Genomic DNA, 19,264 nt, shown 5'->3' on the forward strand with positions numbered 1-19,264 from the left:
GATAAGGAGTGGAAAAAGTCGATATGCACCTAGTCCTTATGGTATAACATATCAAGAGTCTGTTAATCACAATGACCATCGACTTCTACACCATCCAGGATACCCGACGGCACATCAAGCTAGCTGTTCGGGATCTTATAGTATTAAAAAACAAAAAAATTTGGAATATGAAAGTCATGAACATGTTAGCGATGAAACATGCCAGGAGTTATACGAAACTTCTACAGAAGTAAGTACAGTAACATATACCCTGAACCATATGTATAGTTAATAATTCGAATATATACTTATGTACATTATATTTATTTCAGGCACCAATACAAATTATTGATGACAATCCTGAGAGATCCAATAGTGAAAATGATACTGACGAAGCGGCTCTCCTTCAGGAACTTGGTAAGTAATAAAAATAAAAACATAGATTGATCATAAATTCGTTAATTTGTATGAAATCCGTATACATATAATAAATTTTATTATATATTATATTTAAATATACTGATTACTATTTTAGCTGCTCTGGAGGAAGAAAATCGTCTGATTCAGGAATCTCGTCTGTGTAAAGTTTGCACGGAACGGGAAGCAAATATTGAATTCCTACCTTGTGGACATGTGGCAACCTGCTACTACTGTGCACCGGCATTTACAAAATGCATAATTTGCCGTGGAGAACTTACAGCAACTTGTAATGCAATTTTTTCGTAATGCATGTATATACAATACATGTATATAATTATGTACATTTGTAAATTAGCTTATTCATATCTCTTATATAAATATAAATATAATTTTTTAAAAATGACGTACAGTCATTAAAAAGTGTGATGTATCGTCAAATTAACTGTATATATCAGGAAATGATAATTTTTTTTATTTTTAATAGTATTTCTACAGTAATTAATAAATAGAAACATAATACTAAATTGATCAAATACATTTTTTCTTTATATTTTTGGCTTTTTTTGTATTTTAAGTGTATTTTACTTAATTAAACATTAATTCGAATTATGTACCTTACTTTATCTGAATAAAGTTAACTTTTTCCGCATCTAACGAATTGTTTTTTCATTCATTCCCCTTATTGCCATTAAAATGAAGCTGTTTTATGTATATATATATATATATATATATATGTATAATACTGTTCATATATAGTACAGAGTATATATATACACAGAATGCATACATATACAGAAAGATATATATATATATATATATATATATATATATATATATATCTTATATCTTATATCTATATATTATATATATATATATATATATATATATATATTATTATATCTATATATATATTATTATTATATCCATATATATATATAGTTATATATAGTTATATATATATATATATATATATATATATAGTTCAAATCATAAAAATCGTAGCTTACTTTTTCTTTTATTATACTTACTTATCCTGTTTTCAATTCGTTAAATAATACCGATTAAAAGACAATTCTAATTTTTATATTAATAAAACGTCGAAGTTTTAAAGCGAGAAACTTGTCTGTTAGAAGTTTATGATTGTAAAACTGAGTATTTTCAAGGTGTTGTACAACTTATTTGTTTGCTATATCGATTTATATTTTTAATTCGTTCTGTAAGTGGTATCGTTGGCTGTGAATACATGAATACACATAGATGGCGGCCATTTTGTGATGTGATTTTGAACTTTGATTGAATTAGGTTTGAGCCATTTCTTACTCTTCGTTAATCATGAGACTAGCTGTTATGTTAGTAAATACTTGCGATCTTGTATAAACTATGCAATTTCCCACAAATTTCAGTACAATGGTCATCTGTATGGACCAACTGAATGATGGATAGAAGCAATATGGCGTTAAAGTAAGGTGCAAACATGGCCGTAAAATAGCCAAAGAATGCTCAGTTTTACATAGTCATAACTTTTGAACCAGTAGATTCCCCGTCTTAAAACTTCTATTTTCGTATTCTACACGTCGAAAATTAGAAAATTACAAAAATTGCAAGAAAAGGTCAATAATTTTTGGTTTCCTAAAATAAAGTTAGTCAAGAACACTATTATACTTATTGTACATTTATGTATTTAGTATAGATATGTATGCATGTATGAATACTATTCGTATTCTCCCTACTTTTTGTATAATCTGAGAGAGACTGCGATACCTCGACACTCGGCACCATGGTCGTATGTCGTGGCGCACTATCTCTGTCCTTCAACATGGTCTTCAACTCACCTGTAACGCGCTATCTATCTCTGTCATTCTATGGGAGAACTACATGGTGTCGATGATAACTATTTATATAAGTACATAGTAATTATTCAATTCATTCGTTACCTATTCGAATACTACGCTATGCATAGTGTTGAAATTTGAATTACGCGGCGTTTACTTCAAATGGCTTGAAGTTACGAATATACAACCTAATTGAACATTACTGAACCGTTGCGTTACATACGAATCTGGCCTAATATTTAACGATATCGTTATGCAATTTAAGAGCGAAATTTGAAATCACGTTCACATGTCTGAAATGCCAAATACATCTATATATTGGTCAAAAATTCGATGCGAGTACTATAGCAAGGAGTGAATAAGAATTCAAAATACAGGAAATACGCTATTGGAAAACTTGGAAGTTTAGTCGTCAATGATCACAATAAATTAAAAGCCATGCGAGGTTATTAAAAAATATTTTTTGTTTTTTAAGGGAGAATTCCAAGCAAGCCTCTATAAAAAAAGCTATGCTTACATCTTAATATGTAGTTATCTTGAATTTTTCGCGCACTTTATTGAACAAAGCGGTTCAGCGATACGTACCAATATATATAATACAAACTCCTTAGTAACCGCCAAATAAGATAATATATTGGTAATAGAAAGAGAGTCGTCTTTTTACTTAACAAGATTTTAAATCTGTTTTAAATATAAAAAGTTTAGATGTCTCACATACAAGTTTAATTTTAAGATAATTGAGAATAAAGCTTCCTCATAAAAATCATATTTTAAGTACTACTATAACTTTTGACATTGACAACATAAATGTTGGCTATTCATTGTCAAATGCGTTTTTGAAAAATTGTTAGTATAAATTGGATCCATGAGAACATAAAATAATTAAGAATAGCAAGCAATTATATATAATGGATGCTTGTAGTCTTATGAATAAAAAAAAAGAACAATCGGTTCTGTACGCTTTATTTCCGGAAATGAGTAACCTATGTTGTGCAATTTGCGAAATTGATTTTGTTGAAATTCATGATTCATCGGCAAAATCAAATTTTCATTGGCAAACAATGAAATGCCGGTAAGTCAAGGGCAAATTCTGCGAATCAAAAATTTTGTATTCCATAATATTATCTTAATAATGATCTTTATATTTTACTAACAATAAAATTTTAGATTACTCATTCATTTAATATCTGACGTTATTGCTTCACCAGTAATGGGTACAGAAAGATATATATTTGTTATAACTCATAAACAATTTTCTGAAACTGGTAGATTGGAACAAATTTTGAGAAATTTTAAACTAGTGGTATGCTCAAGACACGAATCTTTATTGACTCTAAATATATTATTTCAATAATAAACTGGTTTTTTATTCCTGTCAGTATCAAGGATTAAGATCAGTTACTGCAGAAGTCTATAAAAGTTGTCTTAGGTATACGATACAAACTAAGATAGCTCCTTTGTGGAATAAAGTTGATGATTATTTTGTTCAAGGAAAAAATTTTTATAACTTTATAGAAGGAACTAGAGCATTAAAATTAGATATACTTATAGAGGGTAATAGAAAATCTAATTTTGTTCTTAGTATAACTAATATTTAAAAAAATGTGAAACATATTAACATTAAAAAGTTTTTAGAAAGGAAAATGTGTTTGCAACTTCATGCAGAAATACTTAAAATTCCATATATAAAACTTGAAGACTATCTTTCACCATCTATTATATCACATTTTTTAGCAGACCCTAAAGGATACGTTGATTTATCTCGTTATAATCTTCCATTTGTACATGTATTACCAAGGTAACAATAATTTATTTCATTTAGTGGAATATATATGGAATATATATGTATATTTGGTTTAAAATAAAATTTTTTAATTTCTATAGTACAAAAAAAGGCAAACTATTATCTGTATCTAAAGAACTTCCAGCAAAATGTGCCTTTAAAGATTATGACCAATTACGTAGACACTGGAAAAATATGGTATAAATGACAATACCTATGTTTATTCATCTTGCAATTTACTTTCAAATATATTTTTGTATATATATATATATATATATATATATAGATATGTATGTATGTATGTGTGTGTAAAACATTTTAGTATGGATATTATTTACCAAAAAATAGAGATGGAATTTTATTTTATGAAATTAAATTTTTGATTTCCAAATCTAAGGTTTTTACATATCCTCATATGTGTGTAGCAAGTAGTCCATTAGAAATTATTCCAAATAGAGAAAAAGAATCTACAATTATACATTTTTTATCTGATATGTTTATGAAATTACCTGAAGTTTGTGGTAAACGGCTACAGATATCCAAAGATAATCCATTTGATACAGTGAGTTACACAGAATATTTAATAATTTCTATTCAATAGTCGTAACTAAAATCTATTCTTCATTATATACAGAAATCTTTAAATATAAGATCAAATACTGCATTGCCAAAGGACAGACGATTAAGTACATATCTTAAGGAAAAGGGTAATATTATCTCACAATTAGAATTTTCTGATAAATATATAGATGGATTGACAAAACATGTAGATACTGCTACATTATTAACAACACAATTAACTAAAATTCATCAAATTCATAACGTACAATTTCATGAATATATGAGAGCAAAATTAAACGACAACGATGTGAAAGAAAATAAAAGTGGTACTAAAATAATAATATACCTGTACAAATATACCTAAAAATTGTAATTACTTGAATTATAAAATAAACTTTATAGGTATTCAATGTTTAAATACTATGCAAAATTCATCTATACAAAATGTAGAAAATAATTTTATCACAGTTGATACCTCAAGAAACCCAAATTTTACTGTATCAAAGGAAAGAACAATTTCTACATACTTTAAAATTCAAAACATGAATTCTTATGCTAAGACAAAAGAGGTATCTTTTTCTACATTTTCTTTGTAAGATATCTTGCTTTATCTTTCATTATTTATGCCTCGCATATAATCCTCTCTATTTAAAAATAGCAATCGCAGGAAGAAGATCAAAGACAAAAACATTTAACGCTAAAGGAGAAACTATCAAAAGCTAAATCTGATAAAGATGGCAGCTTATCTTTACTAGTATACACATATTTATGTTTCTAAATTCTGTATGATTAAGTGAAAATTACATATAATCGTTCTATAATTCATTAAACAGGATCAAAACAATATTGTGGAGACAATGGCAAAAATAAATCAGTTGGATCAATTGGAGAATAGTGAATTGAGTGATTGGCTAAAAGGGCGTTCAATTCCATATAATTCTAAAGCAAAAAAGTGTATTTATTAATAAATTATTATCGCTCATCAAGAATACAACAATTTTACAGCCATTTCGTATGTAAATGTATCATATGTGTTCTTAACTGTACTAAGTTAGTATAAAAAATAATACCAATATGCTATAACATAACATATTATATTTTTACATTCATACATTAGAGCAGCTTTAGTATATAACAAATAAAATAATAATACATAATTAGATATAATTAATAAAAGATAAAAAATTCTTTTTGTACCACTGATTTTTTATGAACTATTTATCACAATTTACATAGCTTTTCTGTCAGCTTCATTTTTTATACCAATTTCAATTAGTTCATTAGTTCATTTCATTAGTTAAAGTCATAAACAAATCAATGTCAACCTGAAATAAGTTTACAATATTAATTTATAATAAATATAATATTTTATACATGTAACAACATATTTACTTCTTGAACGAGGAATTTAGGTATTGACCTAATCCGTAATGTTTTAGTAAAATAAACACTTTTGCTTCTTCTGAATTTAAAATCATTCCTCTTGGAGATGTCCTGTAACGTGGTGGTGATGGTGTATTTTCCCTAAATACATTTTCATCCTTCATATTTGGAAGAACATTTTGTTGGCGCAATAGACTAAATTGAGGCACATATTCAAGAATAGCATCAACATCTTCTTTGTGTTGAATATTTAAATCTTGTGGCCGAATGGACTGTAACCTTTGCAAACAATATAGCTAAATTAAAATATCATATTTACTTTGTATATAATATAGAGCAATAACTAAGATACCTCTGCATAGGTAGTTCGCTTACATTCTTTCTACTTTTTGAACAAGTTAGCATTGCTTCATCTTCATCTTCATTTACAAACCATTGTTTCTCCTTTGTTTCATCTTTGATATTCAAAATTAATTTCCTCATTATGTTCATTTTGTGTAAAATATATATTTGAAGAAGTAGGTAGCAGTTTGTTCAGATTTCAAGTCAAGGTGATTGGAAGTAAACTACTCTGAACACTTTCTCAATGATTTGTCTCTAAACTTAATGCACAGGGTTTTAAAAGTTCTTTTGGATCTTTTATGACATTGTTGTTACAGTTGACATTATTGCACATTGTAGTGTCAAATGTAACTATCGGTATCTTATGAACATTTAAAGGAGACTTGTTACTATTATTTTCATTTACTAGTTTGGAAAGACTCAAACAGTCCTTGTTATCTGGTTCATTTTCTATAAGAATGTTATCTGAGTTGTCATTCCAATAATCTTCTGTGTCAAAATATTTTGCCAAGTCTTTTATTTCTGGTACTATTGACTGCTTCATCATACTGTAAGTATAGTCATCTACTTGAAAATTAATGGTAAAAATGAGCAAAAACTCTAGCAGCAATATTATGCATCGTAATTGTATCAATTTTAAACAAACTGTAATATCTTACTACATTTTGAAACATTAAATCCTAATTCTATTAATCTGAAAAATTAATTTTTATCATTTTTCGTAGTAGCAATGCAAAGTGGTGTAACATCATCATTTACAGAATTCAACGGTGCTGATGGACATGCTTCATATATAGTTTCAAATATATCTTTATTGCAGCTGCCAATCCAAAAACAGACATGCCTACAAACCAATGGAAATAACGAATTTACTGATATAACAATATTATATATTTTCATACGATACATTAATATGTTTACCTAAATCAGTTGATTCATTCACATTAGCACTTTTTTGTAAAAGATATTTAACCATTATAATGTTTCTATTGCAAATTGCTAGAATTAATGGTAATAATACCCTCTTTTTCATGGATCTTAGCTTTCACATTCTCTATTGTGTCGGGAACATCAACTTCCAAGGTAATGGCTTTACCAGTAAGCGTTTTAACAGAGATCTGTATTCGTCCGCGAAGTCTCAACACTAAATGGCTTGTGGACTCTTTCTGGATGTTATAATCCAAAAGAGTTCTTCCATCTTCTAGTTGTTTGCCAGCAAAGATCAAACGCTGCTGGTCTGGAGGAATACCCTCTTTGTCTTGGATCTTTGCTTTAACATTCTCTATTGTGTCAGAAGCTTCAACTTCAAGAGTAATAGTTTTCCCTATTAAGGTTTTAACGAAGATCTGCATGTTGCTAGATCTAGGAAACTGTACAAAAAGACAAAAAAATTATATTAATGTACAATATCGTGAAAAAATGTGCTGTGGTAGTAAATGCTAAAATAAACATTTTGTAAGGAATAGCTGTATATTTTTTGAATTTATAAAAACATTAATCAGCTCAAATTTTGTTAAACAAAATGATGGCATCACAGCAGAGTATCGGTTATTGGAAAACTTATCTAATATTATTTTACATAAATATGGAAGAAACAGCTGTTATATTTACATTTCTTGAAATAATTTATAGAATAGGTTTATAGTTTTAGATTAGGGAATTTGCAACACAAGTCAATTTAAATTTCCTTGATAAACAAGTATAGAAAAGCACTAGAAGGTTAATTCACAATAGATAATGTTAAATAATGTACATATATATATATATATATTTGCCAAATTATAGATTCTAAATTCCCTACATTGAAACATTATAGTTAGGTATTACAGACGCATTTGGTGGGAAATAAAGATTTTGATGTGGGTTTGCGTGGATCAGGGCCGGCACAAGGCAGGTTCAGCGTTTTCGCCGGAACCCGGGCCCGCGTTTTGAAAGGCCCTGCGGTCTACGAAAATTACCCAATTAAAAAACAGCTATTTCGATTAATTTTTTACAGAATGATGATATCATTAACAGATGTAAGACATTTTTTTAGTAGCGATGATTCAGTTTAAAGGAGTGACAACAATCATCAAAGTTCAGTGTAACTCCAGAAAGTCCTCATATCCTGGAAATTACTTTAGATAAAAATCCGGGCGCTCTCAGAGGAATGTACTTTTTAGAGAAATTAAACACTACATAAATACTTTCTTGCAGTCAGTCATATATGATTACAGATTTTCTGCTTTTATTGAATTTTTTGCCCCTTGAAAGCGAATTATGACGTGAAAAAATATTACACGGATTTGTTTAAAAAACTGCTTATAAAAATATATAATATGTAACAGCATTGGTAAATAAATAATTCTTCGTTATAAAATTTAAATGTAAGATTTGAATGTGTATTTAGGCTCCGCAAAATTTTGGAAGTTGGCCCCACAAAAAGTCACGCCGATCCTGGTATGGATTATAGAATTCTAATAAGAGACAGTGAAAATAGAAGGGAGAGAGAAAAGGAGAACAATATCCGATGTATCCCTTTCTATTATCTAATGGATATATATTATTTTGATTAGGGTAATTACATTTTGATAAGGGAAGAAAAGAGCAGAAGAACTTGTTTCGTAGTCGTAGGCATAGTTGTATACACAGATGTGAAAAGTCCAGTGGAGGGAATCAATTTTAATAAATAGTAATAGGAGTTATACGGAATAATTTATTTTTCAAAGTATAATAATAATTTATTTTCTCAAAGTGCAAAAATATAAAAGCTTTGTATCGCTTCGAAGTGGATTCAAACAATTTGCTGTAGGTCTTGAAATTTCTCTATGTAGTACACAATAGAGACTCGCTGCATGTTAATCATAAACAGAATTCCTTGTCAGACATACGGGCAGGAAAGGGAGGAAAATAAAATTATCTGCCCATGCGTCGCCTTTAGAAAACATATTTTTCCACTCGAATGTACCAAAGGATGAATCATTTCGGGTGATGAAGGTTTCATTTAGAATTTTTAGAATAATAGCTGAATTTTGCCAGGTGTGATAAAGCCGTTAAGAAACGTACCCCCTATTTTACGATCGTTATAAATAGAACAATTTTTCTTTGGAAATTCCACTTATTCTTTTCTTAGGAATTAGAAACTTACTGCAAGATACAAGAAAAATGTAAATTTTACAACGTTCACTTGTAGCCCTAAGAATCTTTGGTGCCTAAGACGCATCGAATGCAAGATGCTAGATAAAAATAAAGGAAAATTAGAAAAACAAGCGAAATGTGAGTAAACGGATACAGAAGATACGCCGCTACATTGTACACGAATATAAATAGCTGCTAGAAAATTCAATTATGAGAATGATGATTGACTTTAGCAATTTCAGGATTGTTAGTAACAAAACATAGGCGTCGTCAATTTTAATGGTTCTACTTCGTCGATAATTTTCTTGCATTTGACAGACGAGAACGTCTCCCTCGTTATTTTTCAAGATATTACTGCTTTTCAAGCTAAGTGTATTGCGTTTTGCTCGAATATCTTCATTCTTCGTTTTTACTATCTTCTACTGCATTCGCAATTAACATTTTTAATGCCAAACGATGGCATATTGTTGCAAGGAACATTTGCGAAAAGTGCCAAAGACGATATATGATTGCGATACATATATCCACACAAATATATATGTGTGTGTATATATGTGTAAGATCGTAATCTGGGGATAATTCAGGGATCGATTCTGTAGTCTAAAAATCGAGTTTTTATTATGAAGTAAATAATAAAATACAAAAATAAACAACAATTAATATTCGACTATAACAATAAATAACAATAATTATATAAACGGGAAATAACGAGTCTTTAGTACAATGTTTACCTGAAAATCGAGAATCGATTTTCAACGTCCTGAGCTACCGATCTTTCTTCTTCAGTCTTTAAAATCTTAAATAACTATTCCGTAACCTTGTCTGTCTCTAATGTAACTCTCTGTCAGTCCGTTCGGGAAAAACGTGCTTTTTAAAATGATCGTCCGTAAAACAAAAGAAGATCGGTCTGTCCGTGAAACACAACCTGTCGTGCTACCCGTAAAACAAAAAGAATCCCTATCCTACATGTCCTCTAGGGAATTTACGTATATATATATACGTATATGTATGTGAATATATACATATGTATGTATAAATACCTATGTATATTTATATGACATGGTACAATATGTATAATACAATATAACATAATGCTACAGCGTCTTACTATTCGCATCGCGAGAGACCTTTATCTCAAAATGAATTTATAAAATGTTACAAATGGTTCAATTTTCCTGCGGAAACCCTGTTCAAGATGTTTCATATATTGAAAAATCTGCGTACTTATTTCTAAAAATAATTTTATTATAATCCGCGATGATTCAAACCGAGGCTGGGTACACGCCATAAAGTATTGAGTGCCATAAAGTAAAATTAAACGTGTAACGGTAACCTGAGACTTTAGACTATATTTTACCTTCTTACTAAATATTTATTCCCACCTTCAGGCAAGAATCGTATTGTCTTGTATATAGGGTGTTTCCTTAGGATGATGGTCACCTGAACCGAAACAATGTAGCGATTAGCGGTTGACGAGTATGTCAAATCTGAAGCAGAACGATATGGAAATTCCAAACAATACGAAAACTCGATTAGAACCTAATACCAAGCATCTATTATCATTTCCTCTTTCATTATGTGTGTTAATAATTATTTGCAATTTTTTGTCGCTCTCTTTGACTCTCTAGACTCCGTAGCAGCTTTTACTGATATTTTAAACAACGTGTTAATATTGTCAAGTAAGAAGCGAACAAATAAGAATTCCTTCAAAAGCGGCATCATTTTCGAAATGTGAGTAAATAAGGGGTATAATTTCTGTATCTTGCTGTACCTAGCGTGCGTCGTTTACTTGAGAACAGTACAGAGCAGTACAGTACAGGAGCGGAACATCGATGAAATTTGATTGGTTGACAACTTGTGCTACTGTGGTAGGGATAAGAACTGTAGGAAACAGGTAGTTCTTTCTCCAGAAATAGAAGTTTCAAGATTCAGTATTTAATAGATAGTCGAAGAGTTTGTTCATTCGTGCGATAGCGCAGTTTTAGTAAATCTGAGAATATACAATATACAAGAATAAGATATTAAATCTTTGTTAAGATTCCACTTGAAGAGTTGGTGTGCTGTTGAATCGGGACGTGAACATCCGATATCGGTAAGTTTTGCCTGTAATATATTCCTGTTTCATCAATTGTACGCGTATAATATTTCTCGAAAATGAGTAAACTAAAATCGTTTTACCATTTATAAGTCAGAATATCGTAGCGAAAGCATTTATGTAGATTGTACAGAAAGTTTCGTGATCCTTCAAACGCTTCAATTATCAAATAAAATCGCTGTAATTTTTCAAAGACAATCTTTAATTTTTGCGCTAAAGCACACGGGGCTGAGATTACTTCGATAATATCGGCTTGTTATAATCAGTAGATATTTTAATTTCTTTTTTTTTTTAAATAGGTTTTAAGACATTTCTTCGGTTGATAAAACGTTTCCGGCCGATTCGACTTCGTCGAATTATTCAACATCGGCGATTAATTCAATATCGGCGGACGATTCAGCCGCTGCAACGTCCGCAGCAAGGCTGGTGCCTTTAATATCACCGAGACCTTCGACGTCGTCAATGCTACCAATAATTCCCAAACCTTGGATGTCGCCAATGCAACCAATAATTCCCGAACTCTGGATATCGCCAATGCCACGAGTACGCATAATACGAAGAAACAGATATATATCCTGTCCTTATGGTTTAAAATATCAAAAGTCATTTGATTATAATGACCATCGATTTTTAAGACATTCACGAACCCCGTCGGCATATCAATTTAGCCGTTTGGGACTAAGAGGAGTTAAGGAACCAGAAAAATTGGAATATACCAGTTACAAATCCAGATTAAACACATTCGCAACATGGCCTACACATCTAAGGCAGACAAGTGAAGAATTAGCCGATGCTGGTTTCTATTACATGGGAATAATGGATTTCACTGTCTGTTACCATTGTGGAATTGGTATAGGAAATTGGGGACCAGAAGAACATCCATGGGAACAACATGCAATTTCGTCTCCCAGCTGTAATTACTTATTAACAGTACGGGGTTTCAAATATCCTAATAATGTAACAGGCCAAGAGTTATATGAATCTTTTACAGAAGTAAGTACAGTAACATATACTCTGAACCATATATATAGTTAACAATTCGAATATATGCTTATGTATATTATATTTATTTCAGGCACCAACACAAATTGCGAATGGGAATCCTGAGAGATCCAATAGTGAAAATGATACTAATGAAATGACTCTCGTTCAGAAAATTGGTAAGTAATAAAAATAAAAACACAGATTGATCATAAGTTCGTTAATTTGTATGAAATCCGTATACATATAATAAATTTTATTATGTGTTATATCTAAATATATTGTTCACTATTTTAGCTGCTGCGAAGGAAAAAAATCGAACATTGAAAAATGCTCGTTTGTGTAAAGTTTGCACGGAACGAAAAGCAACAGTTGTATTCCTACCTTGTGGACATGTAGCAACCTGCGACTACTGTTCACCGGCACTTACAAAATGCATAATTTGCCGAGGAGAACTTAAGGCGACAAGTAGTGCAATTTTTTTGTAATGCATGCACATGTATATAATTATGTACATTTGTAAATTAGCTTATTCATATCTCTTATATAAATATAAATATAATTTTTTAAAAATGACGTACAGTCATTAAAATGTGTGATGTATCGTTAAATTAAATGTATATATCAGGAAATGATAATTTTTTTTATTTTTAATAGTATTTCTACAGTAATTAATAAATAGAAACATAATACTAAATTGATCAAATACATTTTTTCTTTATATTTTTGGCTTTTTTTGTATTTTAAGTGTATTTTACTTAATCAAACATTAATTCGAATTATGTACCTTATTTTGTCTGAATAAAGTTAACTTTTTCCGCATCTAACGAATTGTTTTTTATTTTACTCCCCTTATTGTCATTAAAAATGAAGCTGTTTTATATATATAAATATATATGTAATACAGTTTCATTTCATTTATTATATATATATATATACACGCGCACACACACGTATACGTATAAACATATACACACGTATACACATATGCGTATATATATATACATATATATATATTTATGTATGTATATATGCATCGCAATCGTATATGGCACTTTTCGCAAATATTTCTTGCAACAATATGCCATCGTTTGGCATTAAAAATGTTAATTGCGAATGCAGTAGAAGATAGTAAAAACTAAGAATAAAGATATTCGGATAAAACGTTATACACTTAGCTTGAAAAGCAGTAAAATCTTGAAAAATAGGGAAAAGTTCTCGTCTGTCAAATTAAAAAAGAAAGTATCGACGAAGTAGAACCTTTAAAAGTGGCGACGCCTATGTTTTCTTACTAACCATCCTGAAATTGCTAAAGTGAGTCATCATTCGCATAACTGAATTTTCTAGCAGCTGTCTATATTCGTGTACAATGTAGCGGCGTATCCACTGTATCCGTTTACTCTCATTTCGATTGTTTTTCTAATTTTTCTTTATTTTTATTAAGCATTTTGCATTCGATGCTTCTTTGGCACCAAAGATTCTGAGCTCGAAACCTACACTGGCTTTTGTTGAGATAAATGTCATGTTGGTATGATCGCTAGTTCCTACATCCAGTGTTAGAACAACTGCTTTGCGATTCTCTTCTGTTTTTCCCCATCCGTCACGTCTTTTTTATCTGAGTTTTCGCTGTGTGTAAATGGCTGTACAAGGTGTTGAAGTACACAGGATACACAGGTGTGAAGTACACAGTACAATGAAGTACACAGGATACAACAGGATAATCTGTATGAATCAATTGAATTTCAAAACCCAAACCAATGTAATAACAGCTTTAAACAGCATCTGAAAAACGATAAGGTCCAAGAAAACAACTTGCGATTAAAAGAGTCGTATATCGAAAAATTCAAGGGTTTATTATAAATTAATATATAAAGATTACTCTGAACATTTTTCAATGATTTTCTATGCAATAATATAATAATTCTATGTAATAACTTTCTCTGTTTTCGTTTTCATTATTTCGATTCTTTTTTATTTCCACAGTTCAATAATCTCGCTGTTCATTTGATTCGCATTTATTTTGCGAAAGACGATATAAATATTTTCTCCCACGTACTTAACAAAGGAAGGTTATAGGTATTCTTAAACGTTTGCAACCTTTTTCAAATTTTTCAACAGCTTTCCTAGGAAACATATTATGTAATATTTAATTAATTTTAACAGATATGCACTTAATTTAAAGAAATGGTGAAAAATTATGAGATTTAGTCTAAGTGCATCCTTTACTGGCTTTACTGAACTACGCAATTATCGTGTACACCAATAAATGGCATCAAATGCACATGTTATACATTATTTGACATACTCTATTGTGAATTATCCTTCGAAGGCTTTGCTATATTGTTTTATCAAAAGAATTTAGAGTGACTTGTGTGCAACTATCTACCCTATTCTATAAATTATTTCAAGAAATGTAAGCATAACAGCTGATTCTTCCATATTTATGTAAAAAATATTAGATGAGTTTTCCAATAACCGATACTCTGCTGTGATGCCATCATTTTGTTTAACAAAATTTGAGCTGATTAATGTTTTTATAAATTAAAAAAATATAAAGTTATTCCTTACAAAATGTTTATTTTAGCATGTACTATCGCAGCACGATATTGTATATTAATATAACCTTTTTTCCCCAGACCATGAACCATACAGGTCTTCGTTAAGGCCTTAACAGAGAAAACTATTACTCTTGAAGACGAAGCTTCTGACACGATAGAGAATGTTAAAGCAAGGAACTTTTAAAACCCTGTGCATTAAGTTTAGAGACAAATCATTGAGAAAGTGTTCAGAGTAGTTTACTTCCAATCACCTTGACTTGAAATCTGAACAAACTGCTACCTACTTCTTCAAATTTATATTTTACACAAAATGAACATAATGAGGAAATTAATTTTGAATATCAAAGATGAAACAAAGGAGAAACAATGGTTTGTAAATGAAGATGAAGATGAAGCAATGCTAACTTGTTCAAAAAGTAGAAAGAATGTAAGCGAACTACCTATGCAGAGGTATCTTAGTTATTGCTCTATATTATATACAAAGTAAATATGATATTTTAATTTAGCTATATTGTTTGCAAAGTGTTACAGTCCATTCAGCCACAAGATTTAAATATTCAACACAAAGAAGATGTTGATGCTATTCTTGAATATGTGCCTCAATTTAGTCTATTGCGCCAACAAAATGTTCTTCCAAATATGAAGGATGAAAATGTATTTAGGGAAAATACACCATCACCACCACGTTACAGGACACCTCCAAGAGGAATGATTTTAAATTCAGAAGAAGCAAAAGTGTTTATTTTACTAAAACATTACGGATTAGGTCAATACCTAAATTCCTCGTTCAAGAAGTAAATATGTTGTTACATGTATAAAATATTATATTTATTATAAATTAATATTGTAAACTTATTTCAGGTTGACATTGATTTGTTTATGACTTTAACTAATGAAATGAACTAATGAACTAATTGAGATTGGTATAAAAAATGAAGCTGACAGAAAAGCTATGTAAATTGTGATAAATAGTTCATAAAAAATCAGTGGTACAAAAAGAATTTTTTATCTTTTATTAATTATATCTAACTATGTATTATTATTTTATTTGTTATATACTAAAGCTGCTCTAATGTATGAATGTAAAAATATAATATGTTATGTTATAGCATATTGGTATTATTTTTTATACTAACTTAGTACACTTAAGAACACATATGATACATTTACATACGAAATGGCTGTAAAATTGTGGTATTCTTGATGTGCGATAATGCTTTATTAATAAGTACATTTTTTTTTGCTTTAGAATTATGTGGAATTGAACGCTCTTTTAGCCAATCACTCAATTCGCTATACTCCAATTGATCTAACTGACTTAGTTTTGCCATTGTCTCCACAATATTGTTTTGATCCTGTTTAATGAATTATAGAACAATTATATGTAATTTTCACTTAATCATACAGAATTTAGAAACATAAATATGTGTATACTAGTAAAGATAAGCTGCCATCTTTATCAGATTTAGCTTTTGATAGTTTCTCCTTTAGCGTTAAATGTTTTTGTCTTTGATCTTCTTCCTGCGATTGCTATTTTTAAATAGAGAGGATTATATGCGAGGCATAAATAATGAAAGATAAAGCAAGATATCTTACAAAGAAAATGTAGAAAAAGATACCTCTTTTGTCTTAGCATAAGAATTCATGTTTTGAATTTTAAAGTATGTAGAAATTGTTCTTTCCTTTGATACAGTAAAATTTGGGTTTCTTGAGGTATCAACTGTGATAAAATTATTTTCTACATTTTGTATAGATGAATTTTGCATAGTATTTAAACATTGAATACCTATAAAGTTTATTTTATAATTCAAGTAATTACAATTTTTAGGTATATTTGTACAGGTATATTATTATTTTAGTACCACTTTTATTTTCTTTCACATCGTTGTCGTTTAATTTTGCTCTCATATATTCATGAAATTGTACGTTATGAATTTGATGAATTTTAGTTAATTGTGTTGTTAATAATGTAGCAGTATCTACATGTTTTGTCAATCCATCTATATATTTATCAGAAAATTCTAATTGTGAGATAATATTACCCTTTTCCTTAAGATATGTACTTAATCGTCTGTCCTTTGGCAATGCAGTATTTGATCTTATATTTAAAGATTTCTGTATATAATGAAGAATAGATTTTAGTTACGACTATTGAATAGAAATTATTAAATATTCTGTGTAACTCACTGTATCAAATGGATTATCTTTGGATATCTGTAGCCGTTTACCACAAACTTCAGGTAATTTCATAAACATATCAGATAAAAAATGTATAATTGTAGATTCTTTTTCTCTATTTGGAATAATTTCTAATGGACTACTTGCTACACACATATGAGGATATGTAAAAACCTTAGATTTGGAAATCAAAAATTTAATTTCATAAAATAAAATTCCATCTCTATTTTTTGGTAAATAATATCCATACTAAAATGTTTTACACACACATACATACATACATATCTATATATATATATATATATATATATACAAAAATATATTTGAAAGTAAATTGCAAGATGAATAAACATAGGTATTGTCATTTATACCATATTTTTCCAGTGTCTACGTAATTGGTCATAATCTTTAAAGGCACATTTTGCTGGAAGTTCTTTAGATACAGATAATAGTTTGCCTTTTTTTGTACTATAGAAATTAAAAAATTTTATTTTAAACCAAATATACATATATATTCCATATATATTCCACTAAATGAAATAAATTATTGTTACCTTGGTAATACATGTACAAATGGAAGATTATAACGAGATAAATCAACGTATCCTTTAGGGTCTGCTAAAAAATGTGATATAATAGATGGTGAAAGATAGTCTTCAAGTTTTATATATGGAATTTTAAGTATTTCTGCATGAAGTTGCAAACACATTTTCCTTTCTAAAAACTTTTTAATGTTAATATGTTTCACATTTTTTTAAATATTAGTTATACTAAGAACAAAATTAGATTTTCTATTACCCTCTATAAGTATATCTAATTTTAATGCTCTAGTTCCTTCTATAAAGTTATAAAAATTTTTTCCTTGAACAAAATAATCATCAACTTTATTCCACAAAGGAGCTATCTTAGTTTGTATCGTATACCTAAGACAACTTTTATAGACTTCTGCAGTAACTGATCTTAATCCTTGATACTGACAGGAATAAAAAACCAGTTTATTATTGAAATAATATATTTAGAGTCAATAAAGATTCGTGTCTTGAGCATACCACTAGTTTAAAATTTCTCAAAATTTGTTCCAATCTACCAGTTTCAGAAAATTGTTTATGAGTTATAACAAATATATATCTTTCTGTACCCATTACTGGTGAAGCAATAACGTCAGATATTAAATGAATGAGTAATCTAAAATTTTATTGTTAGTAAAATATAAAGATCATTATTAAGATAATATTATGGAATACAAAATTTTTGATTCGCAGAATTTGCCCTTGACTTACCGGCATTTCATTGTTTGCCAATGAAAATTTGATTTTGCCGATGAATCATGAATTTCAACAAAATCAATTTCGCAAATTGCACAACATAGGTTACTCATTTCCGGAAATAAAGCGTACAGAACCGATTGTTCTTTTTTTTTATTCATAAGACTACAAGCATCCATTATATATAATTGCTTGCTATTCTTAATTATTTTATGTTCTCATGGATCCAATTTATACTAACAATTTTTCAAAAACGCATTTGACAATGAATAGCCAACATTTATGTTGTCAATGTCAAAAGTTATAGTAGTACTTAAAATATGATTTTTATGAGGAAGCTTTATTCTCAATTATCTTAAAATTAAACTTGTATGTGAGACATCTAAACTTTTTATATTTAAAACAGATTTAAAATCTTGTTAAGTAAAAAGACGACTCTCTTTCTATTACCAATATATTATCTTATTTGGCGGTTACTAAGGAGTTTGTATTATATATATTGGTACGTATCGCTGAACCGCTTTGTTCAATAAAGTGCGCGAAAAATTCAAGATAACTACATATTAAGATGTAAGCATAGCTTTTTTTATAGAGGCTTGCTTGGAATTCTCCCTTAAAAAACAAAAAATATTTTTTAATAACCTCGCATGGCTTTTAATTTATTGTGATCATTGACGACTAAACTTCCAAGTTTTCCAATAGCGTATTTCCTGTATTTTGAATTCTTATTCACTCCTTGCTATAGTACTCGCATCGAATTTTTGACCAAT

The 19,264-nt window shown here is 29.3% G+C and overlaps 3 protein-coding genes and 1 pseudogene across 4 annotated transcripts; 2 read left to right on the top strand and 2 right to left on the bottom strand.

Annotated features, from left to right (window-relative positions):
• The first annotated feature begins 3,013 nt into the window (after nucleotides 1-3,013).
• Nucleotides 3,014-5,572, top strand: LOC125387154. Its single transcript, XM_048414311.1, has 9 exons — nucleotides 3,014-3,303; nucleotides 3,399-3,534; nucleotides 3,611-3,785; nucleotides 3,867-4,029; nucleotides 4,116-4,576; nucleotides 4,649-4,901; nucleotides 4,978-5,144; nucleotides 5,234-5,329; nucleotides 5,409-5,572. Exons 5-9 carry the CDS (start codon nucleotides 4,430-4,432, stop codon nucleotides 5,538-5,540), a joined length of 795 nt encoding a protein of 264 aa, XP_048270268.1. The 5' UTR covers nucleotides 3,014-3,303; nucleotides 3,399-3,534; nucleotides 3,611-3,785; nucleotides 3,867-4,029; nucleotides 4,116-4,429; the 3' UTR covers nucleotides 5,541-5,572.
• On the bottom strand, nucleotides 5,513-9,262 carry LOC125385099 (annotated as a pseudogene).
• A 1,599-nt stretch (nucleotides 9,263-10,861) lies between these two features.
• On the top strand, nucleotides 10,862-13,390 carry LOC100650065 (baculoviral IAP repeat-containing protein 8). Of its 2 annotated transcripts, XM_048414308.1 has the most exons (5): nucleotides 10,862-11,509; nucleotides 11,812-12,055; nucleotides 12,148-12,505; nucleotides 12,588-12,672; nucleotides 12,791-13,390. In XM_048414308.1, exons 3-5 carry the CDS (start codon nucleotides 12,320-12,322, stop codon nucleotides 12,979-12,981), a joined length of 462 nt encoding a protein of 153 aa, XP_048270265.1. In that variant the 5' UTR covers nucleotides 10,862-11,509; nucleotides 11,812-12,055; nucleotides 12,148-12,319; the 3' UTR covers nucleotides 12,982-13,390. The 2 variants fall into 2 exon arrangements, with proteins under 2 accessions (XP_048270265.1, XP_048270264.1); XM_048414307.1 differs by having other exon boundaries at nucleotides 11,812-12,505.
• A 703-nt stretch (nucleotides 13,391-14,093) lies between these two features.
• LOC125387151 lies at nucleotides 14,094-18,797 on the bottom strand. Its single transcript, XM_048414303.1, has 9 exons — nucleotides 18,510-18,797; nucleotides 18,279-18,414; nucleotides 18,028-18,202; nucleotides 17,784-17,946; nucleotides 17,239-17,697; nucleotides 16,914-17,166; nucleotides 16,671-16,837; nucleotides 16,486-16,581; nucleotides 14,094-16,406 (listed from the first exon to the last, which is right to left on the bottom strand). The coding sequence occupies exons 5-9, from the start codon at nucleotides 17,383-17,385 to the stop codon at nucleotides 16,218-16,220; spliced, it is 852 nt and encodes a 283-aa protein (XP_048270260.1). The 5' UTR covers nucleotides 17,386-17,697; nucleotides 17,784-17,946; nucleotides 18,028-18,202; nucleotides 18,279-18,414; nucleotides 18,510-18,797; the 3' UTR covers nucleotides 14,094-16,217.
• Between the last annotated feature and the right edge of the window lie 467 nt (nucleotides 18,798-19,264).

The sequence above is a fragment of the Bombus terrestris genome, chromosome 1 (genome assembly GCF_910591885.1).
Source record: "Bombus terrestris chromosome 1, iyBomTerr1.2, whole genome shotgun sequence".
Taxonomy (NCBI): domain Eukaryota; kingdom Metazoa; phylum Arthropoda; class Insecta; order Hymenoptera; family Apidae; genus Bombus; species Bombus terrestris.